This window comes from Callorhinus ursinus, unplaced genomic scaffold, assembly GCF_003265705.2.
Source record: "Callorhinus ursinus isolate GAN/ISIS: 27379988/994484 unplaced genomic scaffold, GSC_fseal_2.0 scaffold124, whole genome shotgun sequence".
Classification (NCBI taxonomy): Eukaryota; Metazoa; Chordata; class Mammalia; order Carnivora; family Otariidae; genus Callorhinus; species Callorhinus ursinus.
The window spans coordinates 296,083-316,208 of record NW_027397186.1 but is presented as its reverse complement, the minus strand read 5'-3'; the positions used below and the strand labels follow the sequence as shown (position 1 = coordinate 316,208).

The 20,126-nt window shown below is 45.6% G+C and overlaps 2 protein-coding genes across 3 annotated transcripts in view; both read left to right on the top strand.

The window, feature by feature from the left end:
- BTK (Bruton tyrosine kinase) overlaps positions 1-14,282 on the top strand; it is a 31,296-nt gene extending 17,014 nt beyond the window's left edge. For both annotated transcript variants that reach the window (XM_025874090.2, XM_025874033.2), the window contains exons 6-19: positions 3,334-3,462; positions 3,750-3,817; positions 4,968-5,155; positions 5,574-5,636; positions 6,227-6,281; positions 6,494-6,573; positions 6,740-6,867; positions 7,695-7,769; positions 8,257-8,428; positions 8,946-9,162; positions 10,200-10,264; positions 10,858-10,976; positions 11,504-11,661; positions 13,777-14,282. In XM_025874090.2, the coding sequence (XP_025729875.1) occupies positions 3,334-3,462; positions 3,750-3,817; positions 4,968-5,155; positions 5,574-5,636; positions 6,227-6,281; positions 6,494-6,573; positions 6,740-6,867; positions 7,695-7,769; positions 8,257-8,428; positions 8,946-9,162; positions 10,200-10,264; positions 10,858-10,976; positions 11,504-11,661; positions 13,777-13,848 (1,589 nt within the window). In that variant the 3' untranslated portion in view covers positions 13,849-14,282. The remainder of the gene's footprint in view (positions 1-3,333; positions 3,463-3,749; positions 3,818-4,967; positions 5,156-5,573; positions 5,637-6,226; positions 6,282-6,493; positions 6,574-6,739; positions 6,868-7,694; positions 7,770-8,256; positions 8,429-8,945; positions 9,163-10,199; positions 10,265-10,857; positions 10,977-11,503; positions 11,662-13,776) is intronic.
- Positions 14,283-14,952: 670 nt separating this feature from the next.
- TIMM8A (translocase of inner mitochondrial membrane 8A) lies at positions 14,953-17,816 on the top strand. Its single transcript, XM_025874514.2, has 2 exons — positions 14,953-15,207; positions 16,762-17,816. The coding sequence occupies exons 1-2, from the start codon at positions 15,076-15,078 to the stop codon at positions 16,921-16,923; spliced, it is 294 nt and encodes a 97-aa protein (XP_025730299.1). The 5' UTR covers positions 14,953-15,075; the 3' UTR covers positions 16,924-17,816.
- Positions 17,817-20,126: the final 2,310 nt, after the last annotated feature.

Below are 20,126 nucleotides of genomic sequence, written 5' to 3'. Positions count from 1 at the left end.
AATTAAATAAATAAAATCTTTAAATTTTTTTTAAAATAAAAATAAATAAAAGTAGGGCCTCAGGCACCCCATATCCAGCCACCATCTTTTTTCAGTGGCACTTTCTACGCAAAGGTTGCACCCCTAAGGACTTAGCCGTGGGCTCTCTTCTTCCATTTCCCTGAACACGGCAGTGCACACTTTAATGGTATAGCACCACAGATACGTGTCTGCATTCGCTTTAGAATCTTTGTTTGGTTGAGCTCAATAGATCATTTCCTAATTGCAACGTCAAAAATAAGCAAAAGGCCTGAGCTCACCAACGATGAAAGAAAGAGGGGGCATTGGCAAAACTCCAACAACCAATATAGGGAGGAATAGTTCATGCGTGCCTGAAACAGGGTTTTAGATATTATCCTGATAAATATGAATATGAGAGAGCAGCCCATCCAGGACTTGGAGAATGTGCACCAACCATTAGTGCCTCCCAGACAGGACCGGCCCTATGCATTGGTGCAGTAGTCTTTCCTGGTCCTCTCCCCTGGACACTGTGTGGGTCAGCTCGGGCTGTAATAATAATAAAAAAAATACCATAGAGCAGGTGGCTTAAACAGCAACTATTGATTTATCACAGTTCTGGAAGCTGAGGCGTTCAAGATGAATGTGCCAGTGGATTTGGTATCTGGTGAGAACTATCCGCCTGGCTTGCAGAATGGCTCCTTTCTCATATGGCAGAGAGAGAGAATCTCTCTCAAGTCTCTTCTTATAAGGGCACTACTCCCATCATGAGGACTCTGCTCTTGTGACCTAAGCACCTCCCTAAGTCTCCATCTCCTAATACCATTACTTTGAGAGCGTTATCATATGCATTTTGGGGCAGGGGGGGGACACACAAACATCTAATCCATAACAGACACTACCTCTGCGATTCTCTCCTAAGTAGCTGGAAATACCAGCTCTGGAAATACCAAGTTGGCCAACAAAAGAAAGGGGGTCATCTTCACGGGGTCTTTTAAGAGGCAGGCAGTATTTGGGAACATAGGGTGAGCTCCTTAGGATCCACTGGAGGTAGAGAGGGCAGAAAGCATTCTGCACCCCCATTAGCATATTAGCATAGCTTAGTTTAGCAGAGCAGTCAGGTGTTGATTAAAGATTCTTGGCAGGTCTACCAGGGTCTAGGCCTGCACCAGAGGGTCTTCAAATTCCCTGGGTGAAGAATAATGGTGAGGGGAGGGAGGGGCAGAGAGTGGAGGTAGGGAGAGCAATTAGTCCTGGCTGGTATCTGGAACATTGTTCAGAATTGCCAGTGCCTGGTAATAATAAAAGACAGACTTGGGTGCCTGGGTGGCTCAGTCGGTTAAGCGACTGCCTTCGGCTCAGGTCATGATCCTGGAGTCCCGGGATCCAGTCCCGCATTGGGCTCCCTGCTCGGCGGGGAGTCTGCTTCTCCCTCTGACCCTCCCCCCTCTCACGTGCACGCTCTCTCTCTCTCTCACTCTCAAATAAATGGGTAAAATCTTTAAAAAAAAATAAAAGACAGACTTTTGGTTGGTTTTATTATTGTTTTAAAATCCTCTATAGATGGGCGCCTCTATAGGTGGCTCAGTCGGTTAAGTGTCTGCCTTCAGCTCAGGTCATGATCTCAGGGTCCTGGGATCTGGGATCGAGCCCCATGTGGAGCCCCTTGTCATTGGGCTCCGTGCTCAGGAGAGAGTCTGCTTCTCCCTCTCCCCCTGCCCCTCCCCCCATGCTCTCTCTCTCTCTCTCTCTCAAATAAATAAAAATCTTTAAAGTCTTTAAAATAAAATAAAATAAAATAATAAAATAAAATAAAATTCTCTACAGACAGTACAGCCCCTTATAGCTTGTACCTCCATCTGAAGAGCTCCCACCACCCTGTGCTTGGTATGATGGTGAAGGGGAGTGCTGAGAAAGTAAGGGGTGAGGGTGGGCAGGGGACTAGTGGCTAGAAGTCTTCAAATCCATGTTTAGAAAAGCATCAAAATAGCACTTAAAAAAAAACAGCACTTTTGTTCATTTGCCTGTAAAATGCACCTGGCCACCAGAAGCTTCTAGGCTTCCCCCAAAGTCTTAAGTGAATGGAGTGTGACTAGCAAGCTCTTAAGAACTTGAGTTGGTTTCTATAGAGGAAAGCTGTGCCTTGTTTTTATCTTTTAAAAAAGTTATGTGGGTTTCCTCTTAGCAGTAAACACTGAAATGTGTAGGTACATTTCTTTTTTTAAAAGATTTTTTATTTATTTATGAGAGAGAGAGAGAGCATGAGCAGGGGGAGGGGCAGAGAGAGAGGGTGAAGCAGACTTCCCACTGAGCAAGGAGCCTGACCTCAGGACCCTGGGATCATGATCTGAGCCGAAAGGCAGATGCGTAACGGATCGAGCCACCCAGGCACCACTCAAATGTACATATTCTTAGACTAGTTGAGGTCTTTTTGCCCCAATGCTAGCTGTTGTCAGTTATTTCAGTTGTCTTTGCTTCTCTGTTTCTGACAACACGATCCCAGGATGACTTGTCTAATTGAGTTCATGCTAAGATTCTTGAGATGCCACAGTATTAAAACAAGTGATACCAATCCCTCCTATCTGCAAACCACTCTATTCTTTACAAAGTACTTTGGCTTCTGGGAGACCGTTTGAGCCTCACGACTCTGTGAAGGAAATGGAGGTGCTGTGTTCATCTCCCTCACAATGAGCTCAACCCACCTCGGAGGCCCTAGGAAGAATGGAACCATGTTTATGCTAGAAGCAGAATCACTTTATTTGCTCCTGAGCACCATTCTGTTGACTATTCTCTCAACACTGAAAGCCTGAGAGAATAGTCTCACGAAATAGTCTCATTGCTTTCTCATGAAAGCAAATCTCTCTGAAAGATCACTCAGGTAGATGGGACATTGGTGTGCTGAGAACTGGAGTGAGAGTTTGGCTTGGGCACAATGTTTCCTGTAACTGGGAAAGAACACCATAATCAACACTTTGCCTTACAAGATTGAAATGGTTACTGGGAAAACAGACTATATATGTATGTGTGTGTGTATGTGTGTGTGTGTGTGTGTGTATTTTTTTTTTTTCCTCTTGGGCTCTGGAGACATCAGATATGCTTATCTTGGTAGTCAGGAGATAGTCATCATGACAGCCCACTGCAGAGAACTGCACAAGAACTTCCCAGGGCCAGGGATGTGAGCTAACTGGTTCTGTTGCCTGCTTTCTTCAGGGTGGGAGAGGAAGGGGCAGTTGTTCGAAGCTCACCACTAACCTTAGTCAAAGAGGAAAACATGCAAATGGTGGATTCTTCAGAATGTCAGATGTGATCTCTTTCTCTCTTTTCTCCCTGCTATAGTAATCCGGTACAACAGTGATCTGGTACAGAAATACCACCCTTGCTTCTGGATCGATGGGCAGTATCTCTGCTGCTCTCAGACAGCCAAAAATGCGATGGGCTGCCAAATTTTGGAGAACAGGAATGGAAGTAAGAGATCTGATCAATATAATTCCTCCCTCTGTTGATTCTATCTGTCACTCTTTAGAGGGTCGGCCAATGCACAAAGGGGCCTGGGGGAGGGGATAGGTTGGGGCTGACATCCCACTGGCGCTCTGCTCTCCAAACCATGTGACTTGGCACAGGCCTGTATCCACTCAGACTTTTCCTAACTTTCCTAAAGGCACTGTATACAAAAGCTAAGTCCCTGATCAAACCTGTCCCTGGGCCCTTTCCTAAGATGCATTCTATATCAACACTGGTTTCTTACTTTGCAGGCTTAAAACCTGGGAGTTCGCACAGAAAGACAAAAAAGCCCCTTCCTCCCACGCCTGAGGAGGACCAGGTATACAGGAAAATTGGTGCAGATACTACTTAAATAGAAACTTACACGGGTGCCTGGCTGGCTCAGTTAGTAGAGCGTGTGACTCTTGATCTTGGGGTTGTGAGTTAGAGCCCCATGTTGGGCATAGAGATTACTTTAAAAATAAAATTTAAATTAAAAAAAAAGAGGGGTGCCTGGGTGGCTCAGTTGTTAAGAGTCTGCCTTCGGCTCAGGTCCTGGGATTGAGCCCTACATTGGGCTCCCTGCTCTGCGGGAAGCCTGCTTCTCCCTCTCACACTCCCCCTGCTTATGCTCCCCTCTCTTGCTGTGTCTCTCTCTATCAAATAAATAAAATCTTAAAAAAAAATTTAAATTAAAAAAAAAGAAAGAAACTTCCAGTCACACCCTGAAAACACACCAGTCTTAGAACTCCCATGGGACTTGGCAGTGTTCATTGGTGTTCTTGTGGAGAAATGGGATTTGTCCTAAAGAGGACAAATCTTACCACTCTTCAGCGGTAAGACAAAGGGCTATTAGGAAGTTCTTGGCAACAATTTAATCCAATCACCTGTTTAAAATGAAACAAAGACTGGGTTTTTTTTAAATGAAAAATATTTTCAAACATAAAGTTGTAAGAATTTCACAGTAAACACCCATATACCCAATACTGGATTCTACCACTAATATATTATTTTAAAAGTTGATTTTTTTGGTTACTTTTTGAAGTCTAAAGAGCACTTTCTCATATTTTGTAAGAAAGCAGGCGTTATTATGCTCATTTTAAAACAAGGAAACCAAGATTCAGAGCCACTTAGTAGATCCATGTACTAGTTTAGTGCCAAGGTTTCTTGATCGTGGCTGTTCATGGTTTTCGTCCAGAAAGCTTTAAAAATATTGATGCCTGGGCCCCACCCCCAGAGATTTTGACATAATTGGTATAGGAAACTGCCTGGGATTGTTAACTGCTCTCTAGATGATTCTGATGTGCACTCCAGGCTGAGAGCCCAGCATAAATACTTGAGAATCGTTGAATGAATGCTGAATAAACCTTTTTTTTTTTATGCCTGATTTAGGTTAGACTGGTGTCTCTAGTAAGCCAGAGAGTTAGGGGAGAAGAGGAGGGTGCTTGATATCTAGTCAAACACCCCTACTTTTCCCCCCAACAACACAGATCTTAAAAAAGCCACTGCCCCCTGAGCCAACAGCAGCACCTGTCTCTGTGAGTGAGCTGAAAAAGGTTGTAGCCCTTTATGATTACATGCCAATGAATGCAAATGATCTGCAGCTACGAAAGGGTGACGAGTATTTTATCCTGGAGGAGAGCAACTTACCCTGGTGGAGAGCGCGGGATAAAAATGGGTGAGTCCACTCCAGCTCTCCTGGAACTTTCTGCCCACCCTCTCCACACGTGTGCAGAAACATGCAGCATAATTCCCCTACTCAGTATCCCAATCAGCAATTGTTTTTCCCACCCCAAAGGGAATATGCTGTCCCGCCAAATACTTCCCAGAGTGCTCTACTCGTGGCCACATCTCTGAGCCTGTAGGGTCTGGCCCATATGTTGCCATGCACATATAATCAGTGCCACATGTGCAGAAGCTACACACTTCACTGGCCTAGCCATGCATCAGTGACATGGTCCTCTTTGAGGGAGGGGCGTGGCTTTTATATCTCCATTTGAGATTGGTTCTGAGCTCAGAGATATGGGCACATGAATCTGTCTCCACCCCCAAGGATGAGAAGTGCTGGATGATCTAACAAATTATCTCCTCTACAGACAGGAAGGCTACATCCCTAGTAACTATGTCACCGAAGCAGAAGACTCCATAGAAATGTATGAGTGAGTATGCTTATGTGCCCAGCACACAGTCTTCCCAGAGGAACCGAAGATAGGGTATACATGTTTATACTTTTAATACATTTATTTCAAGATATTTACTAGATATTTACTAAAGTCAATGCCAATGGGGTCAAATGATGCCACCACCCTAAGTCAGTAGCTATGTCTTACCCTCACACCAAACACCCTTTGCTTATGAGAGCTGGAGAGGTCACCATGCCCTCCCCCAAATCCAGAAGAGCCACTCCAAGAAAAGGATTTGACAACTGGATAGGAAACATTTGCAAGGGTGAAAATGTCAAACTTCTGTCACTGTCCTTTCTCCTTAATTGTGGAAATGGATTGTCCTTGGCTGCCCTGTCCCTGATCCTATCCCGGCACCCCTCTGCCACCTGCCTTTTGTCCTCTACTCTTCATTTCCAACCAGGCTCTGGGGAAGGGATGCAGAGTGCTATGCACACGATAGGTACTCAATAAGGAGTTGAGTGAACTGACTGAACCACTGGCATAGATGAACTGTGGAAGGCACTCTAACCTCTAAGCTGCTAACACCATGGCCTAAGAGCCACTGAAGCATTCTCCCTTTACAGGTGGTATTCCAAACACATGACCCGGAGTCAAGCTGAGCAACTGCTAAAGCAAGAGGTAAGGGTGTGACCACAGGCAAACAGCATTCTCCTTGCACAAGCGAGGGCTTGCTGCTCTCTGTCACCTCAAGGCAAGGAGGTGTCAAGACTGCCATTTTATGGAAGGGCAGTAAAATTAGGGCTTCAATTTTTCTCTCAAGTTTGGGCAGGCGGAATGCAGGTGTGAGTGCCACTTCCTCCTTAAAGTCGGCTTCTTTTTCGTCATTTCAGGGGAAAGAAGGAGGTTTCATTGTCAGAGACTCCAGCAAAGCTGGAAAATACACTGTGTCTGTGTTTGCTAAATCAACAGGGTGAGTGTTACTGTTTCAAGGCCCTGGGGACAACGGACAGAGGTATTTTCATGGTGGGCCCCTCCTACTGTCTCTGCCCCTTAACACTCAAAATTCATCTCACTTTACTTCTTGGGTCCTGCTGACCCTTGTTCCCAAGTCACTGACTCAGCCTCCACTTCTTCAGGGATCCTCAAGGGGTGATCCGCCATTACGTTGTGTGTTCCACACCTCAGAGCCAGTATTACCTGGCAGAGAAGCACCTTTTCAGCACCATCCCCGAGCTCATCAACTACCATCAGCATAACTCTGCCGGTGAGAATCAGGGGCACCAGAGAAAAACGATGTGACAAGAGCCAGGAGAGGCAATTTGGGACAAGGTGGTGAGGGGAAGAAAAAGCCTCATAGGGCAGGGCAAATTTGGTGAAAGAAAACCCCAATGATGTCAGGGCGAGATCAAGTAAAGAGGCGGTCAAAGGCCCACTTTACAGCCAGCAGGGAGTGACTTCTTATTGGGTGACTGATGCTCAGTGCTAAGGAAAGACATAGAAGAGTCTGGTAATTAACAAATGAGCAAGTACTCATTGAGGTCCTACTGTAAACGCAGCAATTTTCTTGGTACTGGAGGAGAACACAGTGAAATTATCAGTCAAGGTCCTTGCCCTCAAAGAACATACAGGTTGGACAATACCCGAAGACAGTTTCTAAGCAGGGTGGACATTTGAAAACCTGGAGATTGGTGAGGGCATGAAGACATGGGATAAGCTTCACTCAGAAGACTTGCTACTATCTGCTACCTCCACGCAAGGCAGTCTCAAGGCCGTCATTTTAGGGGGTCCCAGTAACACTTTGCAGTGTCAAAAGCAGAAGTTGGATGTGAGCTAAGCCTGGGTTGGGAGGTGGGGATATATTTAGTTGGGGAGTGTATTTCAATGTGTATTTTCTCTCTCTTTTTTTCTTCTGAAAATTCTTTTGTGAGAGGAGAAGCTTCCAGAAACATTGGTGTTCGTGGAGATCCCCTGGGATTCAAAATGTGTCAGAAAGATGACTGTCAGAAGTGTGAGGCTTTATGTGAGGCTGTGTGCAGCGTCCCACTTCCCACACTGCACCAGCAGCATGACCCTCTTCTCTGTATGTTTCAGGGCTCATATCTAGGCTCAAATATCCAGTGTCTCAACAAAACAAGAATGCACCTTCCACTGCGGGCCTGGGCTATGGTAACTACTTATTTCTCTAGGGTAGGGTGGATGGGCCAGTGACAAGGACCACCTTTGGCAGACCCAACTAGACCTTGCAGCACACTGTCCCGCACCAGCTGCCTTGAGGAAGATTAAGTCAGGGCCAAACAAGTTATTTAATATTTTTTCTCCCTCTGGTGGCTCCTACTGGGATTGCAAACACACAGATTCTTAAAGGAATTATTTTTTAACTGTGTGATTAAAAAAAAAAAACAATCATAAAGGGATTTTAAGAGTTTGTCTAGTTTCTCCTTTCTTTATGGCTGCCTGGCACCTAAAATGCCAATTCCTCCAACCAGTAACCATCCTGTCCCTGAGATTTACCTGAGCAAAGATAGATTAGCACTCCGGAGCATTTCCCTTTTACCGCTTGCCTATTTCTACCCCCAGTAGGGATTCTTATCTATTGTAGGAATTACACATACATGATTCCCCAAAAAATCATATCAAGGCTTTGTTGCTATAGGATCATGGGAAATCGATCCAAAGGACCTGACCTTCTTGAAGGAGCTGGGGACTGGACAGTTTGGGGTAGTGAAGTATGGGAAATGGAGAGGCCAGTACGATGTGGCCATCAAGATGATCAAAGAAGGCTCCATGTCCGAGGATGAGTTCATTGAAGAAGCCAAAGTCATGATGTGAGTTACAGCCCAAACTCAACCCTCAACCCAGTTGCTGGAGTCTAGGAATTACCAGGACAGTTTCCATTGTGGCTTAAGGTGACTTAGAGTGAGAGAGATTTGGGACCAGGGCCTGAGGTCAATCTTTGATTGGCGGGAGTACTAACTGCTAAGGTAACCATTTCTCTGCCTTAGATATTGGTGGATAACAGTGTTGGTCTTGGGTGTGTACTACCTCAGTAGTATTTGGGGATAAACATGGAAAATGAGACTTTCAAAGGGAAGATGGGTTCTGACTAGCCTTAGTGTTCAGTCAGCCCTGGGCTTATTTTCTGTTCTGTTTGGGCTCCATATCCCTGCCTGCCCTCACATATTAGGCACTTTTGGGGTTCAGGGTGGGAAGGAGGAAGCTCAACTTGTTATCATGGGCCCTTATCTGATGCTCTACTTCCAGACCAACCCCTTTCCTCTCCAGCCCCTTTCTCATTAGTATGGAGAGCCAGAAAGGGAGGACTGGTTTGTTGCCTCTCTGTAGGAATCTTTCCCATGAGAAGCTGGTACAGCTGTATGGCGTCTGCACCAAACAGCGCCCCATCTTCATCATCACCGAGTACATGGCCAATGGCTGCCTCCTGAACTACCTGAGGGAAATGCGCAACCGCTTCCAGACTCAGCAGCTGCTGGAGATGTGCAAGGATGTCTGCGAAGCCATGGAATACCTGGAGTCAAAGCAATTCCTTCACCGGGACCTGGTAGGACCTCAGAAGGATTGGCCTGGGACCAAGGACTGAGGGGGTAGAAGCAGCAGCGGAAGAAAGATAGATCATACCTGGATGAGGAGGGTGGCCGGGACCATCATTTCAGTTTTATCCAGAAAACATTAAGAGTTAGGTGAGCCCGTGCCCCAGTGATCAGCCAGTCGAGGATCTCCAGCCTCAACACTACAAGTCGTGCCATGATGGGAGCTGGAGCCGTGACTCATGCCCAGCCCCCTACGGCAACAAGGAAATGGTGGGGTCCCCCACCCAGAACAGAAGGGCAACCCCACTTCCCAATGGGGCTGCTCCTGGCACAGAGTCATCATTTGGTTACAGAGTCATATCCTGGGGGCCTGTGGGTAACATTCATTGTTGTTTTTTTCCAATGTTATAGATTAGCTAGCAAACACTGAAAAACACATCTGAAAAAACTGTATTTCCAGCCTCTCTTGACAATCTTGGCCACCCTGAAACATCAGGCTCATTCTCACAGGCCACGCTAACAGTCGCCTGGAGCAGAGGGGCAGCTCACCTCCTTTGGACCAAAGGGCGTGCTCTGCATTTTCCTGCGATCCACCCACCCCCCTTCCCTCTATCAGTTCGGTTGCCTGGCCTCTAGAGGCCTCGGAGTTTTGTGCCCCTGTCTATGGCAGCCAGGCCAAGGTTCAATTTGTCTTAGCCCCACTGGCAGGAAAGCAAACACAACAAAACAAAACACACTTGCCTTGGGTTCTCCCTCATTCTCTCAGCAATTCAGCAGAGGACAGGGTGTCAGGGAATCGTCGGTGTGAATGAAATCATTCTGCATGCCCTCCGATGCTTTACTTCTGTCTATACGTCAGGTCGCTTTAGATGTAGTAGAAATGCATCCGAGTTTCTCAGTGGCATCACCTGACTCCTGCTGGGTGGGAAAGTGTCTCTTGAGTTGAAAGAGATGAGGCTTCCCTGGCTTCATTCCCCTGGTGGGCAGAAGCTTGGTGCCTTTAACCTGTGTGCTGGTGACAGTGTCACTGGTAACTGTTGTATTACAGGCGGCTCGAAACTGTTTGGTAAATGATCAAGGAGTTGTTAAAGTATCTGACTTCGGCCTCTCCAGGTGGGTGTGCCTTTTTCATCTTTCCCTCTAAAAGTAAAAATAGCACAGTACAAACATGAGGCAGCATTTTTGTTTTGAATCCTCTCCCTTTCTGTTTTCCCCCTCATTCTAGTCTTTTCCACCCTCTTTCTATCCCTTTTTTTCCTCTGAATTCTTCCTCCTTTTGTTTTATTGTAATATCCCTCTCCTCGCCTTTCTCCCTCCGTTTTTTAAAGCTAAGATTCCCCAATACCCTATCTTGATCTGTTAATCCTGTTGTCTTTGCCCCCCCCAGTATCTCCTTCTTTCCTAATCAGTCTAATTCCCACTGGCAAGGGCAGCATAGAAGGAAGGATAAAACAGAGAGGGGGACAGAGAAGAGGAGGGGAGTACCTAATAGATCTTATTTCACGTCATCTTTGCCGTAACCATATCGTCAATGAGGAAAGCTAAATCAGATACAAAAACAGGAATACACTAAAAGTTACATTTGTAAAAGACACTGGGGGGCCTGCAAGCATGTATTTCCTTGGCACCTGGAACTATGCCAAGAAAATGTAAGTAAATGTCAAGCTCTCCAAAATCGTAACAGTAACAAGTCCTGACCCCCGCAGGTATGTCCTGGATGATGAATATACAAGCTCAGTAGGCTCCAAGTTTCCAGTCCGGTGGTCTCCACCAGAAGTCCTTATGTATAGCAAGTTCAGCAGCAAATCTGACATCTGGGCTTTTGGTAAGTGGAGGGAATTATACAGATTATACAGCTCAAAGGAAGAGGAATGCATTGGGGAAATTGACACTGCAACCTGCACAGAGAGATTATTATGTGTTGTTTTCCTTCCCCTAACCCTTAGGAAGTGCTTGCTATTGTCGGGCACCACAGGGGTTCCTGAGGATAAAAAGAGTAACCTAGACATGATCCCTGCCTTCTTAGGACTTAGAATATACTGAGAGGAACAAACAATTTGTTCAGTATTCCACAGCTTCTGAATACTGATTATGTACCAAGGGACGCTGCCAGACCCTCTAATTACAAAGACAAATAAGAGGCTGTCTCACTCCAGAGGAGCTAATTGTCCAGTCCAACCCTGACTACCCTCCAGCGTGGTCAGTATGAGAGCAGAAGTTTGGACAAAATGTAAAATTCACAGAGTGGGGAATCAGCTGAAATCTAGTATTTGAGGTTGATCTAGGAAGACGAGGAGCCCAACTACCCAAAGAGACTGCAAATCGACTTACTGCATTTTCTTCATTTCCTAGGGGTTTTGATGTGGGAGATTTACTCTCTGGGGAAGATGCCATATGAAAGATTTACTAACAGTGAAACCGCAGAGCACATTGCCCAAGGCCTACGTCTCTATAGGCCTCATCTAGCTTCAGAGAGGGTATATACCATCATGTACAGCTGCTGGCATGAGGTAAGTGTTTTGGGGGGACCTCTCAAATTATTTCCTTGAGCCTCCTTTCCCATTTAGCCAGCCAGGCCCCCAGGCCCCACTCTCCCCGGCTCTGTGGCAGCTGGGCACACACTGATAGCCACACACATCCTGGGACTCCACCTGTACCCCAGTCCTTTCATGGCCAAAGACTTTCCCAGGCTCATCTAGTTCCCACTAGAGTATCCTCAGCAGACCCCATTACCAACTCAGCTTCAGGGGGAGGGGATGCTGTGGGGCTGTGTCACCTAGCATAAGCAGGCAGCTAAAGGCATTCGGCCAAACATATGGACACTTCAAAAGAAAAGCCATTAAAATGTATGTTCATTCCTTTGGAAGTCATTAGCCTTTTCTTCTATTAGACTAACTAACTGCCAATCTTTTTTGGCTGTGATCCTAACTGGAATTAAAAAAAAAAAAAAAAACCCTCCTGAAAGGGAACTAAAATAGGTCGTGGTCATTTTTTTATTTTTAAATGGGGTGCATCGCGGGGTATGTGGGTAGATGTGGTATTTTGAAAACAGGGAGCCTGTCCCACTATTACTAAAATGTTTTATTGCTCTCACCGTGGGTTCTTTCAGAGGTGCTTTCTACACTTTTTGGTAGGTCCTTGGCAACCTTAATTCGGCAACCGAAATCTCTAGTAGGAAATGAATGCTGCAGTGCTAGAAACAGGGCAGGACGGTGTCCAACAAGCACATACGTGAAGCTGGAGCCCTCTTGGGGGGCTGAAAAGTGGGGACTTGGATCAGAGCGTGGCTCCTTTCCCTTCAACAAGTAACTGAGGTCACAGGGGAAGTGTGGAGAAAGGGACAACCATTTCTCTTCTCTCACCTGTGCCATGCAGGATTAAGGGAGACTGACTGTGCTCCCTCCCAACTAGGACATCCTCACTCTGCTAGTTTAACTATTTCAGACAGGCCCTTTCTCCACAGCCTGTTTAAAGTAATACTCTTGAAACTGCGTGCATATCAGAATCCCTGGGGAACTCTTAAAACTGCAAATGGCTGGGCCTTATCCTCAGAGATTCCAATTAGGTATGTCTGAAGCAGAACCCAGAAATGTCCTTTTAAACTTCCCCGGAAATTCTGATACTCAGCGCAGTTTAAGAACCACTGATTCAAAGGAACAAGAAATTGAAAGATTTTATTTATTTATATGAGAGAAAGAGAGAACAAGCAGTGGGGAGGGGCAGAGGGAAAGAGAGAGAGAGAGAGAGAGAAGCAGACTTCCCACTAAGCCCGAAGACTGATATGGGGCTCAAGCCCAGGACCCTGGGATCATGACCTGAGCTGAAGGCAGACGCTTAACCAACTGAACCACCCAGGTGTCCTCTGACTTGTTATATTTTTAAATCTAAACTCCGTCTAGAGATCTGTTACCATAAATAAATACAAAGTTCTTGCTTGACTTCCTTGTATCCGTTATCCCTAATGTTCATTCATAGACTCATGGGCAGGGGCCTTAGGGATAGTCTTGGTCCAGTTTTCACAGTATGTTTAGTAAAACCCTAGGGGTTTGTGGATCATGGCTGTCCCAAAGGGCCTTAGTCTAGAGGCCAGACAATGGTAATAAAATGTCCCAGGTGCTCGGGATCCCTATTCAGTGATGTAGCCCACGGTCTTGAGATGTTAATTCCTCTATAAAACTTTGGCTATGGTATGATAAAACAGTTTTTGAAAGTTTACAAGATTTCAGTTCTGGCAAACATTTAAACTTGTTTAGTTAGCCATTTTTCATTTGAGGATCCAAAATAATGATGTACTGGTGTACAAGTCTGTAATGAATTTGCCCTCAGTTTTTAATCAGTGTTTGCCAGTTTAATTTGCAAATTGTCCTCATCACATTAATAACCTGGGTTACTAAAGATGAAAAGTGAACAAGGACTTCATGGAGCACTTCAGTTTCTTTTCCTTTTTCTTTCTTGTGTGTGTGTGTGTGTGTGTGTGTGTGTGTGTGTGTGTGTGTGTGTAATTGACAGGGTATGCTACAGGGCATATAGTATATACTTAATAAACATTTCTGCTTACTCACTGCATTTCCCTTGAATTCTGGATTCTAGCCCACTGTAACAGCCTGCTTTTTCTTTGGTTTTAGAAAGCAGAGGAACGTCCCACTTTCAAAATTCTTCTGAGCAACATCCTAGATGTCATGGATGAAGAATCCTGAGCTCACCAATAAGCTTCTTGGTTCCATTCCTCTTCTCCACAAGCCCCAATTTCACTTCTTCGGAGGAAATTCCAGGCTTACAGGCCCTGGAGCCTTGTGCTCTCAATGAATACACAAAGGCCCCTCTCTACATCTAGGAATGACTCTCTTCTTTAATTCTCTGAGATAGTACCTTCTGAGCAAAAACCAAGGAATTATTGTGCCTGGTATTGTCCTCAGAGAGAAAATTTTCCAGGAGTATTAAGACAGACTGAATTTGGGATGGAAAGTTTGGGGGAGGGAGGGGTGTAAATAGCCTGACAAGGGGTCCAACAGCTCTTTGGGTAGGCATTAGAGCTTGGGGGAGGGAGGCAGAATTTGGCAAGAATAAAATGGTGTCATAAAAATGGGAGGGGAGGGTGTTTTGATAAAATAAAATTACTGGAAAGCATTAAGTTTTCTTGCTATCTCGATTAATCATGCAACCTCCCTGGAGCGCCCTATCTCAGTGATCCAGAAAACTGTTGTGTGGCATTGGTTTGGCATATTCCTACTTTGAGAACTCAAGATCCTCAGCAATTTAACCCCTCTGGCTCATGGAAAATTCTGGCTCTGAGTCAGAGACAAACTCACAAGCAAAGCACCAGTGCCTGGCACAGAGCGGGCATGTAATATTACCGGAATGAATCTGAAAGTTGGGGACAAATTCTATCGGAGCCTCTTTCTCCTCCATCAGGAGGCAAAACACCCTCAAAGAAAACTGTTTGGCTAAGAGACGGGCCAAGCTATCCGGGCCAAGAAAGCACCAGCACCGCAGCGGGAAAAGCGCGGGCCAATTTGGAAGTGGGCAGGGGCGGGGCTGTGGGGCCGGCCGGAAACCGGCCACGTGGTGTTAAGTAACTTCCTTTTTTACTTTTTTCCCCTTTCTTTTTGGGAATAACGTCTTGTCAGCACCGCAGGACTGGGCTGCATGCCCCGAGACCTCAGGGCTCACGTGGGTCGCTGCTGCGGGGTCGCAGGCGGGAACCCGGCGCACCGACGGCTGGGAGGAGCGGCGGGCGGGGGCGGGGGTGGGGTGGGGGTGGGGAGTGGGGGGTGCGGGGCCGCGCCCGGGGCCGCGCGCCGGCGCGGTGCGCTCACGGGGGCGGGCCCAGAGACGGCAGGTTGTGGTTCCGGTTCCGTCGCGGAGACACGTGAAGGTCGGTGAGTTGGTGCGGAGTTCGTCTCGGCACGCGTGGCGGCGCTGGGATGGATTCCTCCTCGTCATCGTCCGCGGCGGGTTTGGGCTCGGTGGACCCACAGCTGCAACATTTCATCGAGGTGGAGACTCAGAAGCAACGCTTCCAGCAACTGGTGCATCAGATGACGGAACTTTGTTGGGTAAGGAGCCTGGGGCTGGGACCTGGCCACTGTACCTACCTTCCCCCTGCCCTTGCCCGGCGGGACCCCCCAGAACGTCCGGGATTCGGGGAGGGGGAGGACCGGTTAGCATCGCCTTGGTTTCTTCAGGTTTCTCAGATCAAGCCAGAAGGTAGAAAAGGTGACTCCGCTTCTCGGAGGACTCTCACCCCAGACCTTGGCTTTGTTGGTGCCGAGGACAGGGGATCACAGCCGACTTTTGCCCCTGTCCCAAGCAGCACTTTAGGCACCTGAGGTTGAAGCTGCCCATTGCTGGTCACCAAGACTGATGAGAGCCACCAATACTGAGTTTTTTTTTTTTTTTTTTGAGCCCCGATTCCCAGGGAGTGAGTCTCCTGTTCCTGGACTTCTCAGGGTTTACCTGGATTACCCAGTTGCTGTTGCCCGTGAGAAATGAGTGGCTCTAGCCCACTAACTGTAGAAGTGGCGTAATCTCCCCCCCCTCGCCACACACACACACACACACACACACACACACACACACACACACACACACTCTTGCTTTCTTGTTGGGTTGTTGTGTAATACCAAGCTCTTTCAGGTCTGAAGGTTGAGGAATTGAGTATGCTCTGTGAGGGGACTTTGTCGAAAGGACGGAAGCATTTGCAGCTGGGGATCAAAGTGTTCTCTGGCTACCAAGGACAGCATAACCGCCATGCCTTGTGAAAGAAAAAATCTCAGGATTTAGAGGCTAAGGATAATTTTCCTTGGAAGTGGAGAGTCTGAGGTTTGTGTACACAGCAGAGAATAACGAACAAAATTCATTTGAACCACTTACTTGAACTATATACAGTCATCAGTTCCGTAGTCCCTTTCACATAAACCTATGGTATTGCTGGACTCTGACCCCTAACAGATGCTTACTTTATGTACTCCTTGGTGCTTTGATTCTTAAAAAAAAAACTGATTCTTTGGCCAGAAGCGGGTGTGGTTAAGGACTCCTTTAAGAATCTGTAAGCCGTGGGTCCTTTAGGAAAATTCATAGAATTTTCCATTCATCTTGAGAGTATTCAAGAACTTCTGGCTTAAGTAGACAAGGTTATAGAATCTTGGGTAATAAATTCCTTTTTTTTTCTTCGGTAGGTTTTAGGGTGTCACGTGATTTATTCTTTCACCCTTTTTTCCCTGCAGTTACTCTAAAGGCATTTAATGTTGGCAACATTGTGGAGTTAAAACCAGATTCAGTGAAAGGTTACTCCACTTGTATTTTGCTCCCCCCCCTTTTTTTGGCTCTATAATAGCTCCACCATTTTCTGTTCCAATAACTTTGGGCAAAATATCTCTGCCACGATTTCCCTCTTTGTAAAATGAGGATTAATGATAGTATCTATTTTGTAGGGTTGTTGTGAGAATTTAAGTAACTGCTTGCCACATGCCAAATGTGAAATAGTAACATATCAGATACTGTTTTTAGGTGAAGTTTTTCCTATAAATAACAAGTTAGCTTTCCCTCCCTCCCCCCATCCTGAATTTTTTCTCAAGTTCTCTTTGTGTTTCTGTACCTTTCCTGAGCAGGAGAAGTGCATGGACAAGCCTGGGCCAAAGTTGGACAGTCGGGCTGAGGCCTGTTTTGTGAACTGTGTTGAGCGCTTCATTGATACAAGCCAATTCATCTTGAATCGACTGGAACAGACCCAGAAATCCAAGCCAGTTTTCTCAGAAAGTCTTTCTGACTGATCTCAGCATTACCTCTTTGGAAAAGGAAGGTAGTTCAAGAAATGAAGAGCGGTTGATGGGATAGTTGAAGAAAAGGCTATGGGGGAATTGGCTCCCACCTTTGTCACTCTTGGGACATCCTGTCATCTGAGAATGAACAAAGACCAATTTTGTGTGTGTGTGTGTGTAGGGGGGGTTTGAGGGTCATATGTGTACTTGATTGTGTTTTTTAATGCTAATCATGTGAAAACAATTGACAGATGAATGGAAAACTCTACTAGATGCATATTACTGTATGTGGGACTGTGCTTTCTCAAAGTCCCATTAACTGCTCCCTATAATTTTGATAGTGGAACTGCTTTCTATAATTTGATTGTGGGACCACAGAAGTCTGTCATTTGTGTGGATTCATTTCAGATTTCTGGGGAGATTGGATATACATCGTTGTGTCTCAGAAAGGGAAGCAGTGGGAGAAGAGTAATTTGGTACTTAACTATAGGCCTCCTTAACTAGTGTTTTGACTATCAGTGCTGGAAAAAAATCTATGGTATGTTCATACAATACACTCAGCTTTCTAGATTCTCTCCCTCCCTTATGCTGTGATTTTCTTAAATGTATAAGGTATGGTCTTGAGGTAGTACAGGTAGCCTGAATGTCTAGAGGCCTTTAGTTAAAAAGGAATCTAGTCAGTGAGCATAATTCTCATTACTAAACTGCCATAAGGAAGAAGCTTACTTACCCTGTATATCAGGGTCCGAAAAATTCAAAGATGTGCCTAAATAGGTTGTAAAGATTTAGGCCAGTCAAAAACTAACAGCAGTTTCAGGTAGAGGTGCATGCCTAATGTTAATCAGTGTAGACTCCATTTATTGCATTCTTTTGATCACTGAAATAAAAGCTTCTACAAAATTAAACTCTGATTCAGAAGGCTTTCTATTCTGGTTATCACCTGCACCCTGGAGAGATTTGGTGTAGGCTGGTTCCAAGACTGAAGTGTAGCCTGTCTGGGTACTTGATCTGTGCAGGTAACAAACAGCACAGTATTCCAGGGATGTCTTGTCTGACCTTTTTGTGAGAAAGGAGAACCTTGAGATGAGTTGGGGAGGGAAGGGATTCAGTGCTGACAGTCAGCTCCCTGAGTGGAGTGGACGAGGTTATAATGACTGGATTCCCCTCCCAACTTCAGATGCTAGTAGACTGGAGTGTAGACCTAACAGGGAACTAGGTGTTGGGAGCCTCTAGTTCTGATCCCTGAAGGTTGGGGAGATACACATTTCTAGAAGCCTCAAGTCCTTTTAGCTTTCCACCATAGAGGTACCACAAGGATTTTTTTTTTTTTAAATCCTGGTGAAAAAATTTACAAAAGTTTAAGTGATTTTTCTGTGTCAGACACTGTTTTTGGTGCCAGGGCTTCAAGAGTGCACAAAAAACGAAGTCCCTGCCCATGTGGAGCTTATGTTCTAGGAGAGGGGAGACAGGCAACAAACCCATAAATATGTCCATTTAATGAGTGCCATGGAGAAAAAGCAGTCTGGGGTATTAGGGACTGTTTGTGGGGCTGTTGTTATTTGAGATAACAGAATTAAATGACCAAGCCATGTTGGTATCTGTGAAGAACATTGCAGGCAGAGATGACAGCAGGTCCAAAGGCCCCAAGGTCAGAGCAGCATGCCGTGACACTAAGGTAGAACAGTCAAAAGGTCAGTAGGGCTGGAGTAAAATGAGTAAGGAGAATGGTAAGAAATAAAGTCAGAGACATAAGCGTGAGACGGATTGGGGCTGGGAGGCAGGTAAGTGCACTGATCATGTAGGGGGTTGTAGGCCATTGCAAGGACTTGGCTTTTAGCAAGCAAGTTGGGGAGCCACGTGAGCGTTTTTAGCAGATGAGTAATGTGATACAACTTAAGTTTTAGGAGGGTCCAGCTGCTATTTGGAGAACCTGTACATGTACAGCAGTAAGAATAATGGCGTTTTAAAGTCCAAGAAAAATCAGGCTCTTAGGGTAGGTGTCTAGCATGTACTTTGTATCTGTATATCCCCTTTGTTTTTTTTCCTACAAAATTTAGTGTGTTCATGGAAAACCTCAAATCATAAAGGAAGGGTCCTTTAATCTTTGCCTTCTTATTCATTCTTCCTTATTCCTCCTTTTTCGTATATATTACTGTTTTATTATTAACTATCATTCCTTACTCTTCCTTTATACAGTATTAAAATACTCCAGTCACGGGCGCCTGGGTGGCTCAGTTGGTTAAGCAACTGCCTTCGGCTCAGGTCATGAAACTGGAGTCCCGGGATCGAGTCCCACATCGGGCTCCCTGCTCAGCGGGGGGTCTGCTTCTCCCTCTGACCTTCTTCCCTCTGGTGCTTTCTGTCTCTCATTCTCGCTCTCTCAAATAAATAAAATCTTTAAAAAAATAGTCACATTTAGACACAGATGTAACTTTTTTTTTACAATGTTACCTGCTTGCTCAGCTAATGTACATAATGAGAGGGAGGGTCTGTTGGATTTATACAGTATGCTTGAGCACCAAGTGTATGTTCAGTACTACTAGGTACAAGATAATGGGAGAAAGGAAAGGTAGAACATTGTCCCCATCGTCAAGGAGGTTAAGTATACCAGAGCAACAATTTGAGCTTTTTGCTTTGTCAATCTCAGAAACTTCAGAATCTTGATAGAAAGTTGGTACTGTCAGCCCTAATAACACTCAAAGTTCTCATTTCAGTATTCAGGGTAGAATGCTTAAGACTCCAAGTATGAAACAAAAGGTTTGAATTAGCAGACTCTTTCCCTGAAATGAAATCTTACTTGGAAGCCTAATACATAAAATAGAAAAGCAAAGCTGGTTTGGAAAGAGGCCCACTGTTGTCACCCCCACCCCCACTTCACCCACTCCTGTGGTGCCTGAAGCACTGTCTTAGGACCTCTAGGGTTTTACTAAACATACTGTGAAAACTGGACCAAGACTATCCCTAAGGCCCCTGCCCATGAGTCTGTGAATGAACATTAGGGATAACGGATACAAGGAAGTCAAGCAAGAACTTTGTATTTATGGTAACAAGTCTCTAGACGGAGTTTAGATTTAAAAATATAACAAGTCAGAGGACACCTGGGTGGCTCAGTTGGTTAAGAACCTGCCTTCAGCTCAGGTCATGATCCCAGGATCCTGGGCTTGAGCCCCACATCAGTCTTCCTGCTCAGTGGGAAGTCTGCTTCTCTCTTTCCC